The 22,750-nt window shown below is 37.7% G+C and overlaps 1 protein-coding gene across 1 annotated transcript in view; it reads left to right on the forward strand.

Annotated features, from left to right (window-relative positions):
- NDST4 (N-deacetylase and N-sulfotransferase 4) overlaps positions 1 to 22,750 on the forward strand; it is a 214,175-nt gene that overhangs the window by 161,509 nt on the left and 29,916 nt on the right. The window contains exon 6 of the mRNA XM_006162790.3: positions 8,785 to 8,967. Coding sequence (XP_006162852.1) covers positions 8,785 to 8,967 — 183 coding nt within the window. The remainder of the gene's footprint in view (positions 1 to 8,784; positions 8,968 to 22,750) is intronic.

A 22,750-nucleotide genomic window follows, 5' to 3' on the forward strand; every position in this document is an offset into this window, starting at 1 on the left:
GTTATATCTGAGTTATAAATCAGATAACTTAACACTATATATGTTTGCTGTCCTAAATTAAAGAAATATATGATAAGAACTTTCTTACAATGTTTTTCATTTTACAAATGTTTTGGCACACTTCAACTCCTCTAGGCTTGAGAATAAAGATGAAAACTAAGTAACTGTTTTCATTTAAAAGTGAAGAAGTTAATTGACACAGTGATTCAGAGTTAGTCCTCTAATCAAGAAATTCTGATTCTAAATGTCATGTTTATACTGTTTTATTGGACACAAATCATACCAATAGGAATTATTATGTCACTTTTCTATATTTTGCAGACCTAAGAAATAAATATAGGTTTCTGAGATATTTTAATCCCTATCCTTTTTTGTACTTTAACACTCTACCTACCATTATAACCTTCATTAATCTGGCTCCAACTTAGAAGCCAAGTATTTAGTTTTTATATACAACCAAGAAAAAAGCCTTGCTTTTAATAGTCAAGGGTATGGGATGTTAAAGCATCAGCTAAGAATAGCGATTAATTATAAATGCTGTAGTAATGCACATCTTAAACAAAACCACACTGAAAGTCACATGGAGCTAACAAGCACCTTTGCGGAGGGAAGCAGGAAGATCGATAGCTGGATCCACTTATTCTGAGTGGAGATTCAAAGATAAGAGCTAAATCACTGCTAGCTGCCTGCTTCTGTCCTGTCCATCTGACCCAGAAGAGTGGTGGGTTTGATTTGGGAGATTTTTTTTTCCCTTTTTCCTTTCCTTTTCTTTTTTTTCCCCGCATCTCTTTTCTTTGTTTCTTCTCCTTTCTCTTTCTTCTCCTCCTTCTTCTTTTTCCTTTCACTTTCTTACCTTCATTTTTTTTTGGGGGGGGAGGTCGGCTAGGTTTTTGCCACAGGTTATATGCACTCACCAGAGAGAGACAGAGACCCTCTGGGAAAAGTGAGAAATCAACTCCGGGTGGGAATGGCCACAACGCTATCCCTTCTCTTCCTTTCTGCTCTCAGGATTTGGGGCACACACACACGTGTCCAAGGTGATTTTCAAGTTGCCAGATCTAGGACTTGAACGGCAGTCGGCCACGTGGGAATCTAGCGCTGACCCGCCACACCACCTGCTGGCCCAGCTTCCTTTCCTCTTTATTTAATTCCTTCCTTCCTTCTTTCCTCTTTCTTCTTCTTCCTTTTCTCTTTCTCTTCCTCTTTCATCTTTTAAGAGTACAGATAGAAATGTTGAAGTAACAACTTTTATTTCCCTCCATTTCTAAAGGAATTTTCAAATATGCTAATGAAATTTTATATTTCATTGAATTAATTTTATTTTATAATAAAATGTCATGAGTTACAACCTAGGATTGTTATAAGTTAGATCTACCCAGTAATAGTTATTGGGGATATTGGGGTGCATGGGCCCAATGCTGGTGTTGGATTCTGGACTGCGAGATGACCAGGTTCTTGTTTTATGCTCACAAAAGAGCAGCAAAACAGAGTTCATTGGAAGAGAGGAGAGCTCCTATGCAAGGAGCGGTCCCAAAAGAGGGTTGCCAAACTGCTTGTCAGGGGGTTTTATCTACCAGTCTGGGTAATGGGCTGGCTCTCTGATACGGACGTGTGCTTCAGAAAGTAGTTACATAGTGGTCTGGATTTCTTACCCCAATTTATGGGGTCAACAGACCATATAAATTCTTGTTTGAACATGATAAATAGCAACTAGAAACTTTTACCCTTAGCTATCATTGTTTTGAACTCTAATGAAACCTGGTTCTTTGTTAAATCTTAGCAACTACCACTCCATCTTGGATAAAGCTAACTGCATCTCTTATCTTGGGCCTTCAACCTGTCTATGTGTTTAATATCTCTGTCTCCTGCCTTATAATATGCATGATAGGAAGAGAACGCAGAAAACACGAGAAGGAAATGTTACAAACTCATTGTCAAAGTTCGAGGAAAACATGGTGTATGAAAACACACTGAGGAGCACCTGGTGGCATAGTGGTTAAGGTGGCTGGATCCTACATGGCCAACAGTGTATTTCTAGTCGTGGAAAAACACACTGGGTGACTGTGTGTGCCTGGTCAAAATCCACAAGAGGAGAATGAAGGACAAAGAAATGCAGAGTGCCCCTCCCTCTTGGGACTGATTTATCACTTTCCCTTTTTCTTTTTGTCTGGCAAACACAGGTGTCCTACAGCAAAAAAGCAACTGTGTTCATATTTCCTGACTTCTTTGTTTATTTGTTTAATTTTCTTTAATTGTGGTAAGAACATCTAACATGAGATCTACACTCAATAAAATTTTAGGTGTACAATATACTACTTGACTACTTTGCTGAACTTGCTAGGATTCCCTATGTAGCCTCAGAGAGGTCACCTAATCATGTGGTAGAACAAAAGCAAATGCAAAACCACTTCACGAAGTTGTGTAAGCAACTCTGCATTATGATTCAGCAGCATAATAGTGTTAATAAAAGGTCAGACCCAGCCTTGGTGAGACAGTCAGTTGGTAACGTACTGAATGGCCATGCTGGAAGCCACATGGCCTTCCACAGGTTTGGATCCCAGCCTGGTTAGCTAAAACATGCCAGGCATGTGAACCCATGCTGAAGGTCCTGACTAGCTGGAGGGCTGTGGGAAGGAGATCATGGTATGATAAGACCCTGCCAAGGGTGACTTTTTTTTAATCACACACACATGCGCACACATACCCACTCTGTTGTGAATAAGATACACTTTCAAAAACTTTTTAAAAAAGATCAAAGTTAGTGGGAACCAGCAGTTAGCGTAATGGCTATGTCACTGGACTCCCACGTAGTCGACCGCGGTTCGTGTCCCGACCCGGTGGCTTAAAACTCACGCCGGGCGCGTGTGCGCCCAAGATCCCGAGAGGAGAATGGAGGAGAAGGGATTGCGGCGTGACCATCCCCCCTGGGGGGTGATTTCTCGCTTTCTGTCTCTATGTCTCTCTCTGTCTGTCTGGCGAGCGCACGCGCCCTACAGTGAAAATCTCTCCAAAAAAAAAAAAAAATTCCTGCAAAAGATCAAAGTTAGTCAACCATTTCAATATGTATTTCATTTTTTAAGAATAAATGATTAGAGCTAAAAAGTGGATTCCAAGATTATGGCAGTCTTTAAATTGAGTGGGAGAATAATGTAATTATATTATTTTGGGCAATGTTCCTTTACTTTGGGAATCTTAGTCCATCGATATAACCGTTATTAGTTGTGTAAGAACAAGTTGGTGCTGTTTGGGGAGGCCTAAAATTATTGACCAATAGTTATGTGTGAATAAATCAAGAATTATTATTGACACTTAAATTTGGAATATTAAACATGGTCTGATGCTTAATAGCTCTTGTATGGTTCCTATATTCAGAATAAAATACACACGAAATTATCTTTTATAGGAAAAATATGAGTACAATGCTAAAGCCCATCAGAAGGGCCATCAGGGACGCCTGTGCCTATATTCCATCTATCTTCACATTTTATGAGAACTAAAAGCCTAATCAATAATTTAATAAGCTAATGGACATATTTTTAAACACAATGGACTCCTTCTGAAAAGAAGTACCTGTCAGAGCCACAGAGGCAAAAATGGAAACTAACTGCTAATATTTAATGCATATCTTGAAAACCCTGTGTGTGGCATACGCTCAGGACATGCTGCCTTAAAATGGATGCATCTCTTCATGCTCTACAGAGCTATTGTTCTTTCTGTACTTGTTACTGTGGTTTTTGTTTTTCTGTTTTCCCTATAAACCATGTGTCTGCCTACTCTGTAAGTGACTTCATTTCTAAAGGCATTATAAGGGGAAGAACTAAATATCCAAATATGTAATGTGTACTTTCACTAAAAATATATGCTCTAAAAATGATTATGAATTCTAATTAAAGATGCTGTCTAATCTATTCTGGCTATTGATATTCACAACCATACAATTTACAATGACATTGCATTTGTCAAATGCATAGCGAATGCAAGGAAATCATTCTGATATTGCCAGTGAAAATAGTTGAATTCAATCTAGAGAGTGTTGGTGCTTCATTTTGTAGACAAAAGTGTTATTTTTTTTTTTTACTTTGCTTTTTCCCTTTTTCTTTCCTTCTTCCTTTATTATGGATATTAGCAACATCATAAATGAGGTAAAGAAATGTTTTCAACAACAGTTTATAATTTGCTGAAAAAGATTCGGAAGGATAAACACGTGCCTGTGTTTATTTTCTATTCCAGGTGTCACTACTACAATGCTTTTACCCATAGTTAAAGATTACTCGTACAATTTAATTTATCCAACCACCTATTATCAAGATTTATACATTACTGTACTTAAAATCTCCATTTTCCTTGGACTCTAGATGCATCATTAAATGGATTTATTCTGTAGGTAATATCTTCTCAAATCTGGTGTAGGCATATCGTTTCTGACAATTTGTTTAAAAAAAAAAAGTTTATGCTTTTAATGAATAACTTGACCATGAAAGCACCTACAAACAGATTTTACATTTTTACAACAGATAAAAGGAAGACTTTAGACTGTTTTTATGTTTAATGTTAACAGATTTGAGAGCCTTGTGAGTTAGTTGAGGGAAAAACATACGTAGAAGTGCCAAAGCCAAGACAAGACAGTCCAGTGTCACGCTTGTTGGCACAAACAATGCCTCCCGGACCTCGGTGATCCCTTCTGGAATGCCTGCACATGGCCTACAGGCATTAATATTTGTTCTCTTATTTTACTTTTCTTTTAAGTCTGTAGAGAGAGAAAGACAAGCACCCTCAATAAGGTCGCACACTGCAACCCTCCAACTCTAGCCTTACTAGCTAGCCAGCCAGGATCGTGGGTGCATGCACCCAGCACACATCGTTGACTGGGCAACTGAATGCTGCTCTTCTACCTGAATTTGGCATCACTTGAGCAGTGTGCTGCTGCTGTACTATCAAGCTGCTCCAACTGTCTTATTCTTAAGCTCCTCTGTTGAACAAAATGTTCCTGCTTGTCTTTGTCATATGAAAGATAGAGCTTTGTTCATCGGAATCAATTCATATCTCTGAGCAGTAATATTTCCACGTACAGTGAGCTGCATACATAAACATTTTGCCCCCATGTAGCATAGTCACACTTTCTCCAGATGATACTTTGGGGAGTATTGAGCAAGAGTATTCTCAGTATTTAATAAAATCAAAATCAAAATCAATAAAAGGTCATACATTGTACATCTATGAAAATATTATTTGCTGCAATCTCATCCCATGTATCCTTTGACTTCCCTTATTTGTGCCTCAAGCCACATCTATTCTTAATTTGTGTTACTCTCTCTACACTCTACACTCTCTGAAATAGTTTTTTTTTTTTTTTTTAAAGAGCCATTTGTCCAGAAATACTACAACTAAAACGCCCAGTCTGCACAATGGGAGCTTTTAGCAAGCCGTATATGCACAGTTGAGCTGTGCTTGCAAAATTGTTTTTCTTAAAGTGCAGTCAATTGACCATATACCAGCACTAATTCGGTGCTAACCAGTAAGGCATGTGCACACGCTGCCCCACACAGCAGTGATTGCAACCATCATGGCCAGGGCGCTTGCTTTTATTTTCAGCAAGGAGAAATTTAAATGCGGCAGCATGCCTCAGCTTAGAACCACACGTCTTCAGACTCTGCTTTCTTCCAAAGGCAGATTTTCCATTTGCCCTGCGTTAAATGTTACACTTCTTTTACAAACCAACGCTTATTCTCCTAAGACCATTCTGGCCGAAAATGACTTCAAATTAGCCTGCTGGAAAAATAAAAATCATTTAACAGTATTATGCTAATACCCTAATGAAATGATAATATACATCTGCCTGGGATATAAAAATAATCTTTACGATTCTCTCAAAGTAAATTTTTATTTATTATTTGGTCAGATTTTAGATGCTCGCAAGTTCCTTAAAATTCTGTCTTAAAATAACAACGCTAGAGGGCAGGTGTTAGATTTCTAGAACATTATTATATTTCTTCAGGCGCTCAGCCTGCAGCCTACTTTTTCACAATAATTTCAGTCCTGGGAAACTATAATTATCCTGAAGCACTCCACTTACACTGTCTTATTTCTTAATTACAGTACTGACATGAGATAAATGCATACTTATTGGGATCAAATGCATATTATTTTGTGGTGATTATAAAGAAGTTCTCGTGACAACATTTGCAATTATATGGTCATCAACTATAGATACCATGTTATGTTCTAGAAACTCTGTAATTAAGTCCTGCCAAGAGGGCACTTCCGATTTAAGATTAAAAAGCTGAAGAATGAGAGAACGAGTGGCCGATGCAATGCTGGTCAGTGACATGTACACCCTGAGCTTGTTCAAATGATTTTGTTTGAATCTCAAGTAAGAACATCACATCAGCCAACGTGTGTGTGTGTGTGTGTGTGTGTGTGTGTGTGTGTGTGTATGGGGGGCACTTAATATCTACTTAAATTAGTTATGCAAAAACTATACATTTGCCTTTCTCTTTTCTGACCTTTAGAATAAAAAGCTTTGAATGCGCTCCAAGGGGAAAAAAATGGACTGTAAATCTGACAAGCATTATATTGTCTTTAAAGATAACATTTGCAGTATCAGTAATTTATTTTCTAACTCATTATCATTAAAGTTTTCATTTATGATTACAAAAACCATATCTGTTTTTATTCCTATTTAAAAGGATAACAAGAAAACTTTATATTGCTAAGATAATACTTACTAAATAGTTTCCTCACTGTTCCTTTAGACATAAACTCTCTCTTTTTTTTTAAATCAGAAAAAAAAAGATGGATGTCCAAATAAGAAACTTGATATATAAAAATGCTTGGGTAAAGGTATCAGGTGTATTAGGTGTCAGATATGGGAAATTGCCTGGGTTTAAATTTTTGTTTTGCCTCTACTATGTGTGACACTTGGACAAGTTACTTAAACTCTGTGCCTCAGTTTCACCAAATAGACAATAACGGTACCTATCTCCTAAGAGTGTGGTGGGATTTAATGATTTCATGTAGGTAAAGGGTTTAGAATCATGCCTAGTCCATAGGATGGGCTACATAGTTTTCAAGTATTATTTTACGTAGTTTGGACACATTAAAGGCCAGGAGCAAGCTCTCATCTTTCTCTCTACCTACAACCATGATGAGGAGTGGCTGAACATTGTCACTGCTTTCCCTCTGAGTATCCTTGTTGGCATTCTATGAGACAGAGAAAGAGAATGTCTTTCCCAAGTAAAAAGGACATTCAAACTATGAACCTGCTATCTTTAACTTGCAAGAATATATTTTAAACTCTACGACAAAGTAATACCTTGGTGATTTTCAAGATAAAAGACTCCTTCTTTGCCATTTATAGTTATCCAACAATGTATTAGATCTTGTAAACAAAGGTATGTAGCCCTTATCATATGGTTAATAGTCTAACCAGGTTAGACTAGAATATAACACGGTAATGAAAATGATATTGGGATGCTTATGGTAATCTCATTTTTTTGCCAAATCTCCATATCAACATAAACCCTTGAAAAGAGTGAATGAGAGCCTATATGAAACACTACCCTTGAGATACTTGACTTTTCTTATATGTAATTTTTCAGTTCAATTTCAAATGTTATACTTGTTTAAATATTATTTTGTAGCATATGTACTCCTACTTTCCTAATGACGTTAATGAAGTAGTTCATTACAGTACTTGGATTACAGTAAAATATTTATATAAAAATCTATAGAGTAAATAGCAAAATGAGTTTTTAAAATACTTACATTTTAAAATAATAAAAAATTGAGGAGTAAATACAAAGTAGTGTTTTGGGTAGAAAAGGATGAACTCTTTTTATGAGTTGCATCAATTTCTGCCATTTAGATCAAGATTATGCATAATTTTCTCTTTCTTTAGTATTTTTTAAATCCTGCTGCAATATCCGATACGCTGCATATTGGATTATCGTCAAGTTCAAATTTTGGTTGCTCTGGCCCAGCTGAAGTGGCACATGCTGTTAAGATTTTGTTCTCACAGGCTGCGACCACATGGGAGGCCCAAGTTCATGTACGTCCCAATCTAAAGACTTGGTGTGCTGGTGTGGTCCTGCTATTCCAGGGACTTGGGTAGACTGAGGCAGGAGGTAATGATGTGGCAAGACTCCTTTAAAAAAATATATGTACATTGCTCTTTCAAGAGCAATCAGTCTAGATTTCACTTTTCCTTAGTTTCTGGTCCACAAAAGAAATGCCATGATAATTTTAGAGTTAATATTGAGATTTAAAAATTTATAAAAGGATAATTAAGTATAAAAGAGTTTTTGGCAAAATATGATCAATTTCTGTACACACATAAATGGTTTCTTTAAGGCAGTAAACATTCTTCATTAGACCACAAAGAAACAAGTTTTCTGGACCCTGATCTCATTTTCACCTATATATATCTACACCACAAAATTCTGGAACAACTGTTTAATCATAGAATTGGTCTAATTCTGGTCCTTCAATATTCTGAAACTTAATTTGAGGATGTTGGTTTCATAATAGGGGAATGAAAAAGAAACAATGAAAAGTAGTGCTGTACTTTTAATAAGTAGTGAAGACATGCCAATTTCAATTTCAATTTTAATTTTGAGAGTGTGTTATTTTAGCATAGAAAAACATAGACTGTGTGGTTTTCCACCTACAACGATAATTGTACTTCTTATGAAATTTCAAGATTAGGTGAAGTGCTGCCTGGAGCTTGTACTGCCATTTTGAGATTAAGTGCATGATATTTTGTGGTCATCTTTACCTATCTTCCAGATCAGCATTTTCATGACCCATTTATCGAATTATGGAAATGACCGCCTAGGGTTATATACCTTCGTGAACTTGGCCAACTTTGTGCAGAGCTGGACCAACCTGAAATTGCAAACTCTTCCTCCAATGCAGCTGGCCCGCAAGTACTTTGAGCTGTTCCCTGAACAGAAAGACCCTCTGTGGCAGGTAACAGTTACGATTTTTTCCTTGTATAGAAGCAAAGAAACTAGCAATTCTGTGTCCCATTGGTATTAGGCATTTCACTGAATGTATTCACACTGGTATTCAACACGAATTGTTCTTTTATCCAAATAGTTGCATTCTTTTCTTGAATATTTTTGTCTGTTTTATAAATTAAGTAGTTGGATTTTTTTTCCCCCTGGGTTCTTGTTTGGATGGTTATTTGAAAATTTTGCACTGAAGGTATTGTTTCACTGTTCATGTCTTCTCCAAGCTAATCATTTGACTTGCTTGCAGTGTTGAGTACTAACTAGCTACTGCTAGTGATTAGGCCTTGGATAGCTAGAGAGAGAAAAACCAAGAGTAATCATAATCTAAGACCCCAGACTAGACCCTGATATGAAAACGTATAACATAGCTCATGTTAAAGAGAAAGCACCTTAAGCCCATATTCTCTCTTCAGTATATTGGACTTTTCTTTAAATCAAACTAATCTTTCACTAAGATGAGCCCTCCTGATAAGAAAGAGAACTATCAGTTTTCGGATTTTTTTTTTTCCAGTAATTCAGTTTCTCATGGGGCCTTCCAGCCTGGATGCATCAGATGTAACCTACCTGCTTCTTAGCAGCTATCTAGGACATGCCTGTTCCCAATATCTTGCTTGTTTATGCATCTGATTGCATCGACCCACACAATCGATTAGTGGCTACAGAGAGCACATCAGATGGGCCCCCACTAAGCAGATGGTACAGAAGTAGAATCATCATTAAGGAGAAATCACTGAGAAACAGACTTTTTACCATCCTCTCTCCCTCTCATCGAGATCACATGTGTCTCTGTAGTCCATAGACCAAGTTCCTTGCCACTCTGCCTACCATACAATAAACACCCAAGGCATGTTCATTGAGCATTTACTAGGTGAAAAGTAAGGCGAGTGGCTCTGGGCATGCAAATAGAATAAAACACATCTTCTCTCTAATCACTATCATATGTTTCAAAAATGTTTTTTTTTTTTTAATGCCTGTGACAGTAATTCAGAACTTATTTCTGATCATTTATTCATTAGTCCTTCACCATTTGTGTTTACATTAAACAACACATTTGTTGGGTCTATGGGAGTCATGATGCATTTTCACATAGAAAAAAAGGAGGAAAAAATATGTTCCAACTCCCCCACAACCTAATCATTATTTTACCCTTATAGTCAGTTTCTTCACCATCTATATATTTGGTATGAGAAGTTATCAAAAAGTCCATGGAAAATGCTTGAGAAATGATACATGAATTTCAGAATTTTGGGGCACTAAAATAAACTTGTACTTTAATTTAATTTTTCCACATATTTTTAAGTGTTTTTATATAGAAGTTAGAAAGAGAGGTAAGTAGAAACATACAATATCTTTCTTTTATACTCTGGCTTGCTTCATTCAGCAGTAAATATTGCGTAATTATACACTTTCTATTAAATGCCAGGGTCTTGTGGTTTTCTCATGGCTGATAATGTATAAAGTAAATTAAAAAGCAAAATTAAAATAAAAACAATGGGAGACTAAGAAAATAAAAATAGGAACCTAATAATTTTGAGTATATAGAATCGTACCAAACAGATAAAGTCAAAATATTGTGTCCCATAAATGACTGTTAGTATAAAGAGCATATATAATTTTATAAAATTGAATACATTGTTGAAAATATTGGGTCATGGGAAAAGTCATGACATATTTTTGCATAGAAAATACAACATGATTTTTCTGACAACCTAATAAATCAACCCATTTCTTATACATGTTTGTATATGAGAGATTTCTAATTTATGAAATAGTAATAGTAAAAAATAGATAATAAAAGTTTCACAGCTGACACAGCTTCAAGCTCTACACATTTCTTCCTCTGAAAGAAAAGTTTTTGTAAATGGCAAAACTGTATTTTTAATGGCATTTGAACTTTTTGTAATAAACAGTTATTTATTGATAGGACTTGAATATTAGTGACACTTATCTTTTTAAAGCATGATTATAACTGAAGCTATGCCAGCTCCAGTTAGGTTTGGTTAACATGGTGATTCTAAGTCCTGATTGAATGTTTGTTAAATATAAAATGTTGTGCTGGTTATTTGGTGGTATAAATAAAAATTATAAATAGAAAGGGGGCACTGGCTGGTGGCGTGGTGGTTGAAGAGGCTGGATTTTGCATGGCTAAGTCCTGGACCTGGTGGCTTGAGAAACACATGGGGCAAATGTACATATATGCCCAAAATCCCAAAGGGAGAGATGGAAGAGAAGGGATTGTGGCATGACTGTTTCCTATGGAAGGTGTTTTCTCCTCTCTGCCCTCCTCCCCAGCAAGCATGCATACATTCTGGCAAAATAATAATACTAATACATGCTACCCTCATATAAAGAATCTATTCCCTTTTTTACAGTAGTGTTGAGACAATTCAATAAGGGAAGAATATTTAGTTCAGCAAGTGATGTTGGGGCAACTAGCTATCTACATACAAAACAATGAAGATGAACCCCTCCCTCACACCACACACAATTTATCTCAAAGATACCTCAATATAAGATCTAAAGCAAAATTCTTAAAAGAAAAAATAGGAGTAAATCTAACTTTGTCTTTCTCTGGAGAGAGAACAATACTCAAGAATATATTTTTGGGAGACCATCAGTTGACATAGTCGCTAGACTCCCATGTGGTCAACCATGGTTCAAGTCCCAGACCCAGTGGCTTAAACTCACACCAGGAGCATATGTGTGCATGACCAAGATCCCAAGTGAAGAATGGAGGAGAAAGAGATTGTGGTGTGGCCATTGCCCCTTGGGGTGATTTCTTGCTTTCTGTATCTCTGTCTCTCTCTCTCTCTGTCTTTCTGGTGAGCACATGCACCCTATGGCAAAAACCTCTCAAAAAATAAAAAAAGAATGTGTTTTTCCCCACATCATTTGAGAGCATAAACCCTCACTAGAGAGAGAGACAGAGAAAAAGGAGGAAGAAAAAGAACCCCCTAATGTGGAACAGTCCTTCTCCTCCATTTTGCTCTCCTGTCTGGTATGAAAACTCAGTGGTTTTTCGAACTACCAGAGTTGGCCACATGTGATACAGTTTATTTTAACCATTAGGTCACAGGGCCCAGCCCAAGACTAAAATTTTTTTTTTAACTGAAAGATTCCTTTTGCTATCATTTGAATAATTTTTTGTATGTTTTCTTTGGACTGAAAAATAAAGTTGCCAACATTTTTTACTAACGAAAATGTCATATATTCTCAAATATATTTAAGGAGAAAAACAAGGAATATAAAACTGAAGAGTAGTTTATGTCAACAGGGAATTATCAGCACATGGGACTTTGAGAACAGTTGACTCATTGAAGCAAATATGACAACTTTGCCCATCACAACAATATCAAAAAACAAACAACAGGTAGTGAAATAGTGAGAAAGTGTGTCATGCTTTCTGAGCTCCCTTCTTTGATGGCGATCTCTTCTTTCCATCTTCCTATCTACAGTAGCCAACAGAAACATGAGCGCTGTCATTTCCTTTTCACAATGTGAATTTAGTCCTACAAGCAAGAGATAAGCAAGAACAGCAATAACTGCTCAATGCCAGTCTCCCATTCCTTCATCACAACCGTATAGAATTAGGCTCAATGTTACATGTCCCTGTCATGGTGACGTATTGCCAAAATGAAATGCTAAGGTATCTTTTTGTATGTATGATCATGGCTTCTTAGTATATTTCACTTATAAAAAGAAGTCAACTGTTATTTTTCTTTAGATTTTTCAATTCACACTTTTTTATTGCCACAAATATAAAGAAAAAGTGCAAAATGATCATCTTCACATCTATCTAGTTTCCTTTGGTTCCTTATGGAAATTTTCATTAGCACCAACTACCGTATATGTGAAGCTGCTTTGTCACTTAATTAAAAAGTGCAATGTGAATATTTTTCAACAGGTTGCATAAGTACATTGTTTGTATTCCTTGCTCACTGGGCACCGATTCTCCCAAACCTGATCCATAGGGGAATGTGTGCTGAGGACACAGAGATGCACCCCCCAGACCCATTCTCAGCTGTTTACAGCCTGATGTGTAAGACTCTTCAACTTGTACTCACGATTTCCTATTGATTTATGTCCGTTATTGTTTTGATAAAATAATCACTACAAAGTGTGAACAAATACAATTTAAAATTTTCTCTTTAGAAAAAATAAAAACTCTCATTATAGGAACCAAAACCACAACATGGAGACAGTTGAAAGGTCAAATTCTTGTGCATTCATTAATCATATTCATTAATCGATATGTTTAAGCTCTCAACCTGTCTCAATCTTCACTCAATCATGCCGGAGTCTCACTATCAAACACGGATGCCAAGCATGATGTGGATTCCTGCTTGCCTAGGTGACCAGGGGAATGCATAAAGAGTTTTCTCTTTCCATCCAGTGTCTCCAGGGTTAAAGAAGTGGGGAATTAAATCATAGTACTCCCCTCCAGTGCCTAGTGCCTCTGTTGGTTCTAGCTGTCAAAGCCTCCAGCCCCAGTTTAGAAGTGAGGAGATTTGAATGCTTATGACAAAACACATCACAAGATCCAGTGACATATACTGTGTAGGTTCTATTGCTGTGTTTCTATTGAAGGAATGAATGAGGGCTGACACAGAATGACAAACTGGAGGAGTAGAGTAAGAAGTTAGAGAGGAAGACCAGCAGATGGCATAATGGTTACCTCTCTGGACTCTCACGTAGTTGACTGCGGTTTGAGTCCCAGACTTGGCAGCTTAAAACACTGGGAGCATGTGTGAGTGTACCCAAGATCCTGAAAGGAGCATGGAGATGAAGGGGTCACAGTGTGGCCTCTCCTGCCTAATTCCCCACTTCCCCACCACCCAACCCCCAACTCCCCTCATGTCTCTCTATCTATCTCTCTGGCAATCTCATGAGCCCTATGGCAAAAATTTCTCTAAAAAGAAAAAAAATACATAGTTAGAGATATCGCATCCAACCTATTCATTTTAGAGAAAACACTGATGACACCAAGTGAAGTGACATGCCCTGTTCTAGGTCAAGACTGAGCCCAGGTTTTCTCATTTTTACTCCAGTGCAGTTTGGATCACACAATGGTTCATATACCTAGGGAAAAAAAAAATCTACTTCTATCATTGTTGCTCTCGGTGGAATAAAGTTGTTGTAATAGCTCCTTGGCTATGTTAACAAAATGACATTACAAATTTCTTTTCATACCTTTTCCTCTTTACCGATCTGTAACTTATTCATGATTCTATTACTTTTTAATATTATTAATTTTTATATATTTGATTGCTATACACATTTGGCTTGCAAAGAGAATTTACCCAATGTGAAGTATACCTCTGACCAGTCCAGTTGAGATTACTATACACATTATGGTCAACAGGTAATAAACCATTACTGTGGCCCACAAGCATCTTGATTCTCTATTTTTCACCCTAATTTCCTTGCTTATATTCTTCCCCTATCCTACCCTTGTTTCACACTGTCTTCAGTGTCCATGACTATTTTCAATGCTTTTACATCCTCCAATCTTTCAGTCTCTACAGTAGAGTAATTCTATTATTGTTCTCATCACCTGGATTGCAAACACTCATTCCAGATATATCAGATCATACAACACATAATGGCAAGGCTATAGCTATCCACAGTTGTGACCTAGAATCTAGCACTGCAGTGGCCACTGTCACCAAACTACCGTGATGGAATAGACAAAAGCAGAGATGTGTGTGTAAAAAGAACAATAAAAGCTGCACACTTATAGCTAAGATAGGAGTAGGGATGTAATGGGAGACAGCCTTGAGCAGACTGATGTCAGTACGGAAGGCTTTACTGCTTCCAGTGTAATTAGGATTTGACCCCCTCACCCACCAGGGTCCCACACTAGCTGCACCCCCCACCACTACCACCAATTTTATTTTGTCTTTCATAATCAAAATGTAAATTTATATGGCCAGCTGTGTGGCCCATTGGCTAAGGGAGCCAAGTGTCATGTAGCCAAAAGTGTAGTTCAAAACCTGGACCCAGCGGTTTGAAAAATGCACTAGACACATATGTGCATGTGCCCCCAGGTATCAGCAGGATGGAGAAATGGAGAGAAAGGATTGTGGTGTGACTTTGCCCTTTGTGGAGATCTTTCTCCCTCCCCTTCTTGCCTTTTTTCTGTCTCTCTGTCTTTCTCTCTGGCAAATGCATACACACTCTGCCAAAACTAAAATAATATAAGATTTAAATTTCTTTACCACCAGGTTATATTCCTCTGCCCAAACTAGCAATAGTGTGCTATTGAAAACTAGCAGGATGCCCCTAAATAACTCCTCATGACTTTAATTCTTTAATGAGCAACGAAGCACTTCACTCTTTTGATTATACAAAACTATCTGAAATTCTGACATCCAAAATGGTGATATAACTCATGAATTTTCCTGTTCCTGTCAATCAGTTGTGACTATGTTCTTGACAGGTATCAAATTCCCCACACAAACCCCTTATTGAGGTTTAGTCATAGAAAGGCTACTTGCATATAGTTACCTAAAAAGTAAAATACAGTTTCAGTAATTCTGTGCTCTCTGAATATAAATTGTTATAAACCTATATTTTAATATCTAATCCAAATATAATGACAAAAAAAACTTCATTTTTTTCTGGGTATCTTACAGAGATATCTGGTATCTTTAGTCTTATGCTATGAGTTAAGACTACTGTCTTAGACCAAGAAATTAAGAAGAATTTTAATATGACATTTCTTTTATTGAGCTGGCTATATATTCTATGCCAGGATATTCATAAAACCACAACCAATAATATCAGGTACCACATGCAGAAGTGTGGTGTGTAGTCATCCATATACTATACACATGGGCCTACAGAGCAAGCATATCGCTTTCCTCTGGAGTCAATTTTACTATGACAATAATCCATGACAAAATATGGATAGTATCCATTTATTTAAATAAATATGATTATAATAAAGTGGAGAAAGCACAGAAGTTTAGATAAGTCAGAGATATTTTGTGCTAAAAACAGCAATCTTTTTTCATTTAATTTAATGTATTATTAAATTTGCAATAGGGCACGTTGCTCACCAGAGAGAGACAGAGAGTAGGGCACATGTGTTCACCAAAGACAGTCAGAGAAAGAGAGAAAGTGAGACAACAAGCCACTAGGTCTAGGACTTAAACCATGGTCAGCCATGTGGGAGTCTTATGCCTTAACCACCACACCTCCTGCTGGCCCCAGTGCTCTTTTTTTTAAACATTTATTAATTTATTTTATTAGAGATGGGGAGACTGAGAAAGACAGAGAGACAAAGACAAGCACCCCAGCAGTCTCACACCACAAGTTCTCCCAGTCTTCCCAGATAGCCAGGATTATGGTGCACATGCCGGGTGTGTACAGACTCACCAAGGAACCAAACCCCAGACCTTCCATGTGCACCCAGCACCATGTTCATAGGGTGTTACTGCTCCTCCACTGAACTGTCTCTGACCACAGCACTCTTGAGGTTATCACCCCAGACCCATGTAGACCTCCAGCACCTTCCCATCCAACCCCACCACCAGAGGTTGGCAATTAGAACACTTGTAATTCAGGATACTTTGGTGGAAAACTTTGGGAAATAATCAGGCTATTACATGTTCTAGGAGTTCTGTGGAAAGAACACCTACTCTGGGTCAGTGTACTCAGAAAGGCAAGGCTATCCCAATTGGCTGAAGGACAGAGTGGGTTTCACAAACAGCACAAGGAGGGCAGAATCTTGGTCAAGATGTCATCTGTGTTAGAGTTTTCCAGAGATGTTCTGATTGAAGTATTGAGAATAAACATTCTGAGCCTATTAAAACTCCTCAGGCCTGAGGGAGCCATAGTGGTTAGGGTGCTGGACTTCTTTATGGCAGATGGGTGACTTGAAACTCACCACTGATGTGTGTGCATGTGTGCCCAAGATTCCAAAAGGAGAATGGAAGAGAAGAGATGATGGTGTGGCCACCCTTCTGGGGGTGGGGGTGGGGGTGATTTATCTACTTTCTGTCTCTCTCTGTCTCTCCAATGAGCACATATGCCCTATAGCAAAAACTCTTTCTCTAAAAATAAAAAAGAAGAACAAAAACCAAAAACTCATCTGTGCATGCAGGTTGTATTAGATTTAAATGACACTGAAAGATCAAAAATAAAAAATTGAAAAAATCACCAGGTTGCACAATATAGACATAGAAAATGATTTTTATAGACATATACAAGGCAAAACTTAGTAAGCAGAAGAAATGTAAAAGCAACACAGCCACATAAGGAGGAAAAATCATTTTTTAAAAAAAGCCTTTCATAGCACTGGTCTTTAAACAATAAGGTCAGACAACAGAAGGCACTCAAGGGGAAATGAAGGGAAGACCAATCACCTCCAAACTGTTTGTAATTAACAAGTAGTCCTTCTGTCATGAACACAGGAACTTTTTTAATGTTTCAGCTCTTTAGGTCTCAATATGCCCAAATTATCTGGAACGTGACTGGAGGGGGGTGATCAATATTGAATTGATAATTTCACAGTGTCCCTATCAGTGAAGGCTGTGGAGAAATGATGAACAAAGCAGGTTTTTGCAGTAAAAAGGCAGAACTGGCTTGGAGTAACTAGATCTAGTGAGAATAAAAGTTATTTTCATACGTTTTGAAAAATCTGAACTTTAAGGACCAGCACGTGGTGTGGTAGTTAAGGTGCTAAACTGCCACACGGCTGATTGTGGTTTGAATCCCAGACCTGGTAGCTTGAAAATCATGCCGGTGCATGTATGTGCATGCCCTAAATCCCAGGAAGAAAATGGACAAGGCTTCACAGCATGGCCATCGCCCTTAGGGGGTGATCTCTTACTATCCCTGTCATTGTCTCTCTCTCTCTCTCTCTCTCTCTCTCTCTCTTACAAGTATGTGCACCCTATGGCAAAAACCTGAAAAAAAAAATGTTTTAAATCTGAACTTCAAGTAACTGGTACAAAAATCCATGGTTTTAACTTGATTGCAAATTTGTGATTTTTGCTTCATAGGAAGGAAAAAAAATCTCGGTACTCATACCCTTTAAGGCTAACATGCTTTCTTTAGAGTGGGCTGCCCTTCCTAAGCCTTGTCCATTGCTTCAGAGACTCCTCTGCCCATGTTACTTATGTCTATTTAAATATAAATTTGCCTCAGATAGTCCATGTGCAAAACCCTCCTGCATCCCTCTATCTGCATGAAAGCTGGTTCCATGCACTTTATTCGTGGTGGCGCTGTAACTATAAGCTGTCTAAAGCAATTCTCACTGAATTCTCTTTCAAAGTTTAAGTGCATCTATCATGCCAGACACTTAAAACAGGAAATTATTACTCATTGCAGTTACTTATTCCTTGTTTAGAGAAGAATCAGATTGGAGAATGAAAGGGATATCATTGCATAATTTTCTACCCTTTAACATTCAAAATAATAGTAGAGCAAATATGAAAGTTCAAGGACATGTTTAGCTTTTTCCTGGGAACACTGACCTTCATAATCATTGGAAACCATTTACAAACACACTCATCTACACACAATTTAACTGCAGAAACAATCATAGCTTTGGATTCCAAATCTGAAATTAACTTGCTGTGTGACCTTCAGCAAGATCTAAGGGAGACACCTTGCATCTCAGCTTCCTCAGCTCTAAAGGAGAGCTAATAATATCTGTCTTGCCAGATTGCTTTGAGGATTAGAAATAATCTGTCAAGCAAGGGGCCTGGAATAGAGAAGGTGATCAATAAAAGTTGGATATTACGTTCGCTTCTCTTCAAATATTCAGAGAGGATAAGGAAAGTCCGAGAATAAATAGTCCAAACAAACATTTTCTGAATATAAAATAAGAAATGGAAACACCCTGTTAATAAAGTTGTGATGAACAGACACAGAAATATAAGTATCTGAGAAGCCCTAAAATAACACAGCATAGAGTGCAGTTATAAGGGGAGGCTCTCTATCTAGATTGAGGATTGAGGAATACAAATGCTACCAACTAGATGATCCCTACAGGAAAAACTAAAGTAATACAAATTTAATTGTTAGTAATAATAATAATAAAACATTGTACAGCAAAGATTGTAACCTTTCAGCATCCAAATAATTGTGTTTGATAATTTACACTCCAATCAGTTTAAGTTCCTGAGAAAGTTCAACTAGAGATAATGAATATCATTGCCATATCCCCCAAATGCCATGGTTATCCATGCTTTATGTGTTAGTGACAAAACTCTTTTTAAAGTCATATGTTCAATCTGTGTGTTTCTGTGAACACTTTATTTCACCAGCTTTGCCAGCAGAGATTAGAACTGGAAAGACACGCATACTGCAATCAAGAGGAAAGTAGCCTTGTTGAACAGATAGAACCAAGAGAGAGCCCACAAATAAGACTTTGACTTTCAGCATTGGCACTGAATAATCAGTGAGTTTGCTCTTCTAGCTTTGCTGAAAATAAAGAAACCTTCATTTGAGCAAATCAACTGAACACCTACTCTGAGATTTACTCTTCTCAGTTGTGGGTCAAGAAACTCGATAAGTGCAGGTCATAGGAACTTATTTTCCATTGCTTAATATTTAAAATACACTGAGGAACAAAGTTTTATCTCTTTCTTTCTTTATTTCTTCTGGTTTTTTTCTTTTTTTTTTTTAACTAGTGTGTGTGTACACTTGCCTGGGAGAGACAGAGAGAGGGAGAGGAGAGGAGTTCCCACCATGAGGGATGGTCATGCTGCAATCCCTTCTCCTCTTTCTCCAACTCCCTTCTGGATTTTAGGCTCATGTGCTCAGCATGCATTAGACAATGGACCAGAGAGTCTACTCTCAAATGGACACATGTAATAAACCAGTTCATTGGTAAGATTAACTTCTTGCCTAACTTTTCTGGACAGAGGGAACAAAAGGGCCAATGTGGAAGCAAATAAACACTCCTGGTCCAGTCTCAGTGGCACAGGTGGTAGCTGCTGTGGGAGACTGAAGCCACATGGGAGACTCAAGTTTGGGTTCCAGATTAACCTGAACACTCCAGGGCAGACTGTACGACTCTGATCCTGGCTGTCTGGGAGGTGGGGACTGGATGGCGATGTGGTGAGACCCTATTGAGGTAACTACCTCCCTCTCTCTCCCTCTCTCCCTCTCTTTCTCACAAAGGAAAAATTTTAAAAACACAACAGACAAGTGTTTTGAAACACACTGAGTTAGAGTACTTGTGATCTTGTAATAATGTCCTATGAAAAATAACAACTATGGGAGTTAGATACTATCAATTACTATTTTATGATTAGATTTTATCAATTACTGTTTTATATTACTATTTTAAGACACAGGAAGTCTTATTACTCAGTCCATGCTCTTAAAGACTAGGCTATGATGCCCTTCTAAAATAAAGAGAGGACATTTGTGGTGGATATTAGGTTAAGCTAAAATAGGCAACATTTTGACTATAAATGAGGGAAAAATAGGATCATTGCATAGACAAAAATAAATTTACAAGATTCAGGGGCAAATATGAGTATTTCCATAATAATTAATATGGAATAACTGCACTAGGTTAGTGCTGGCAATTGTTAACTTAGGCTGGTGTTGTTCCATTTGTGGTCAGTGAACAGACTTGTATAGCTTTAATCATTACTATTATTATTTGCTGATCCATTAGGAGACGAAAAATTTGTGCCAGATTGTAAACCAAGTATATCACTAATACTGATTGTTTCAGTTGAAATTTTGTTTTTATCTTGTAGCAGAATATTCTTGTTAAAGAGAGAAGTGTGTTGGTACATTTCTGGCTTGAGTGCATCATCTTTTTTTTTTTGGAGAGGTTTTTTCGCTATAGGGCGCGTGCGCTTGCCAGAAAGACAGAGAAAGACATAGAGACAGAAAGCAAGAAATCACCCCCCAGGGAAGTGGTCACGCCACAATCCCTTCTCCTCCATTCTCCTCTCGGGAATTTGGGCATGCACGCACACGCGCCCAGCATGAGTTTTAAGCCACCAGGTTCAGGACACGAACCATGGTCGACTACATGGGAATCCAGCGACATAGCCATTACGCTAACTGCTGGTTCCCCATGAGTGCATCATCTTAAAGACAAGAGCTTTGAAACACACTGGTTTAGAGTATATGTGCCATAGTTATAATAATGACATTTGAAACTACATTGGCTGAATAAAACAAAAATGTGTTTTATGCACATATAACTGTCCAAAAGGGGGCATGCAGTATAGAAGAGGTGGAAAACTCTGCTCCACATGGTCATCCAGAGCCCTAGGCAAGCAGGTCCTTCCACATACAGCTCTTAACTTCTGAGTCCAAGGCACATGTAGCAAACACAGCCATTATACAACTGACTATAAGTGGGAAAGAGGGAATCCAGGGATAGTGGCTTTATTTTTAAAAGGATTCTGCACATCATTTTGGTTCTCTTTCTAGTGGACAGAAATTATTCATATGAAGAAAGCTAGATTCAAGAAAGACTGTGAAATATAGCCTCCATCTTGGATCCTGTGTACTAAGCAAAATAGAGAATGTGCCATTACTAACTGAAAAAAATACAATACTTTATCTTTCTATGCCTCAGTGAAAAATATGTTTAGAGAGTTAAGATAAAGATAGATTGTGAAAGATTTGAAATTGAAAATGGAATTAAAGATTGCAGAAAATAGAGGCACCAGTTAAAATAAATAATATATCTGTTATGTAAAATAAATGAGCAATGTGGAGTTGCTGTCTTGTAATTAACTTTTTGTCACATATAGATGAATTCATAGCAAAAAATCCAAAATATGTCCTCTATTCTTTTCCACAGTAAATTATAAAATAATGCCATCATCTTTAAACATTACTTTTATTTTTTAATACAGCACTCCACTCTTGTTCTAATGGGATATGGGAATAGAAAATGCATTTGGATCCAATTTAATTTGATCGCTTATGAATGGTCACCGCCATAGGCAGTGTTCTCTAGAAGCAGACTGAAAGGGAGATTCTGGTGCAAATGATTTGTTGAGGAAATAATTCCAGGAAAAATCTATAAGGGAAAACATAGAAGAGGATAGAGGAGAATGAAGAGCTGAGCAGGGCTGTGGTCTGAGGTAAAATCTAGCCTTGACTTAGTCTGCAAGGAAAGAATGAATCCAAACTGTCCTACCTTTAGGCAAGCAGGTCAGTTTCTTGTACTCCTGTATCAGACAGTCACTGGAGATGGGCCACCCACTGACAGGAGAGAGGGGATGTGAAGCAGAACTTGTCAGTGAGTCAGAAAGAAGCTCCTCTCAGCCAGCCGAGGGCAAGTCTCCATCTCCCCACTGGGCAGCCATTATCAACTTAAAGCTATTATCAGCTGGGGAAGTCAGAGTGGAGGAATTGCATCAGCCAGAAAAGTGGACCTTTTCTGTAGAGAAAAGAGCGTTCAGCTCAGAGTACTCCTTGTACCAACTCAACTCTACGTGTTTTCTGTATAGTGTTCATTCTGTTTAGACAGTCTTTCTATGACTTTGGGAGCATAATTCATGGGGAAATTTATAAGAAGAGGGTTACTTGAGAAACTATAACCTCATTACTGTGTTTGGGTCCAAAGTTGAAACTAGTGATTATTTTCTCCCACCTTGTCCCCTATTCCGGACCCCCAGCCCCACCCCACCCGACCCCAAATCTTGCCTAGTACTTCTGCTGGTCTAGAAGACTGACCCAGTCAATAGAGGCCAAATACAACCTCGACAACTCTCGATAGATAGATAGATAGATAGATAGATAGA

This window comes from Tupaia chinensis, unplaced genomic scaffold (genome assembly GCF_000334495.1).
Source record: "Tupaia chinensis unplaced genomic scaffold, TupChi_1.0 Scaffold140548_1, whole genome shotgun sequence".
NCBI lineage: Eukaryota > Metazoa > Chordata > Mammalia > Scandentia > Tupaiidae > Tupaia > Tupaia belangeri.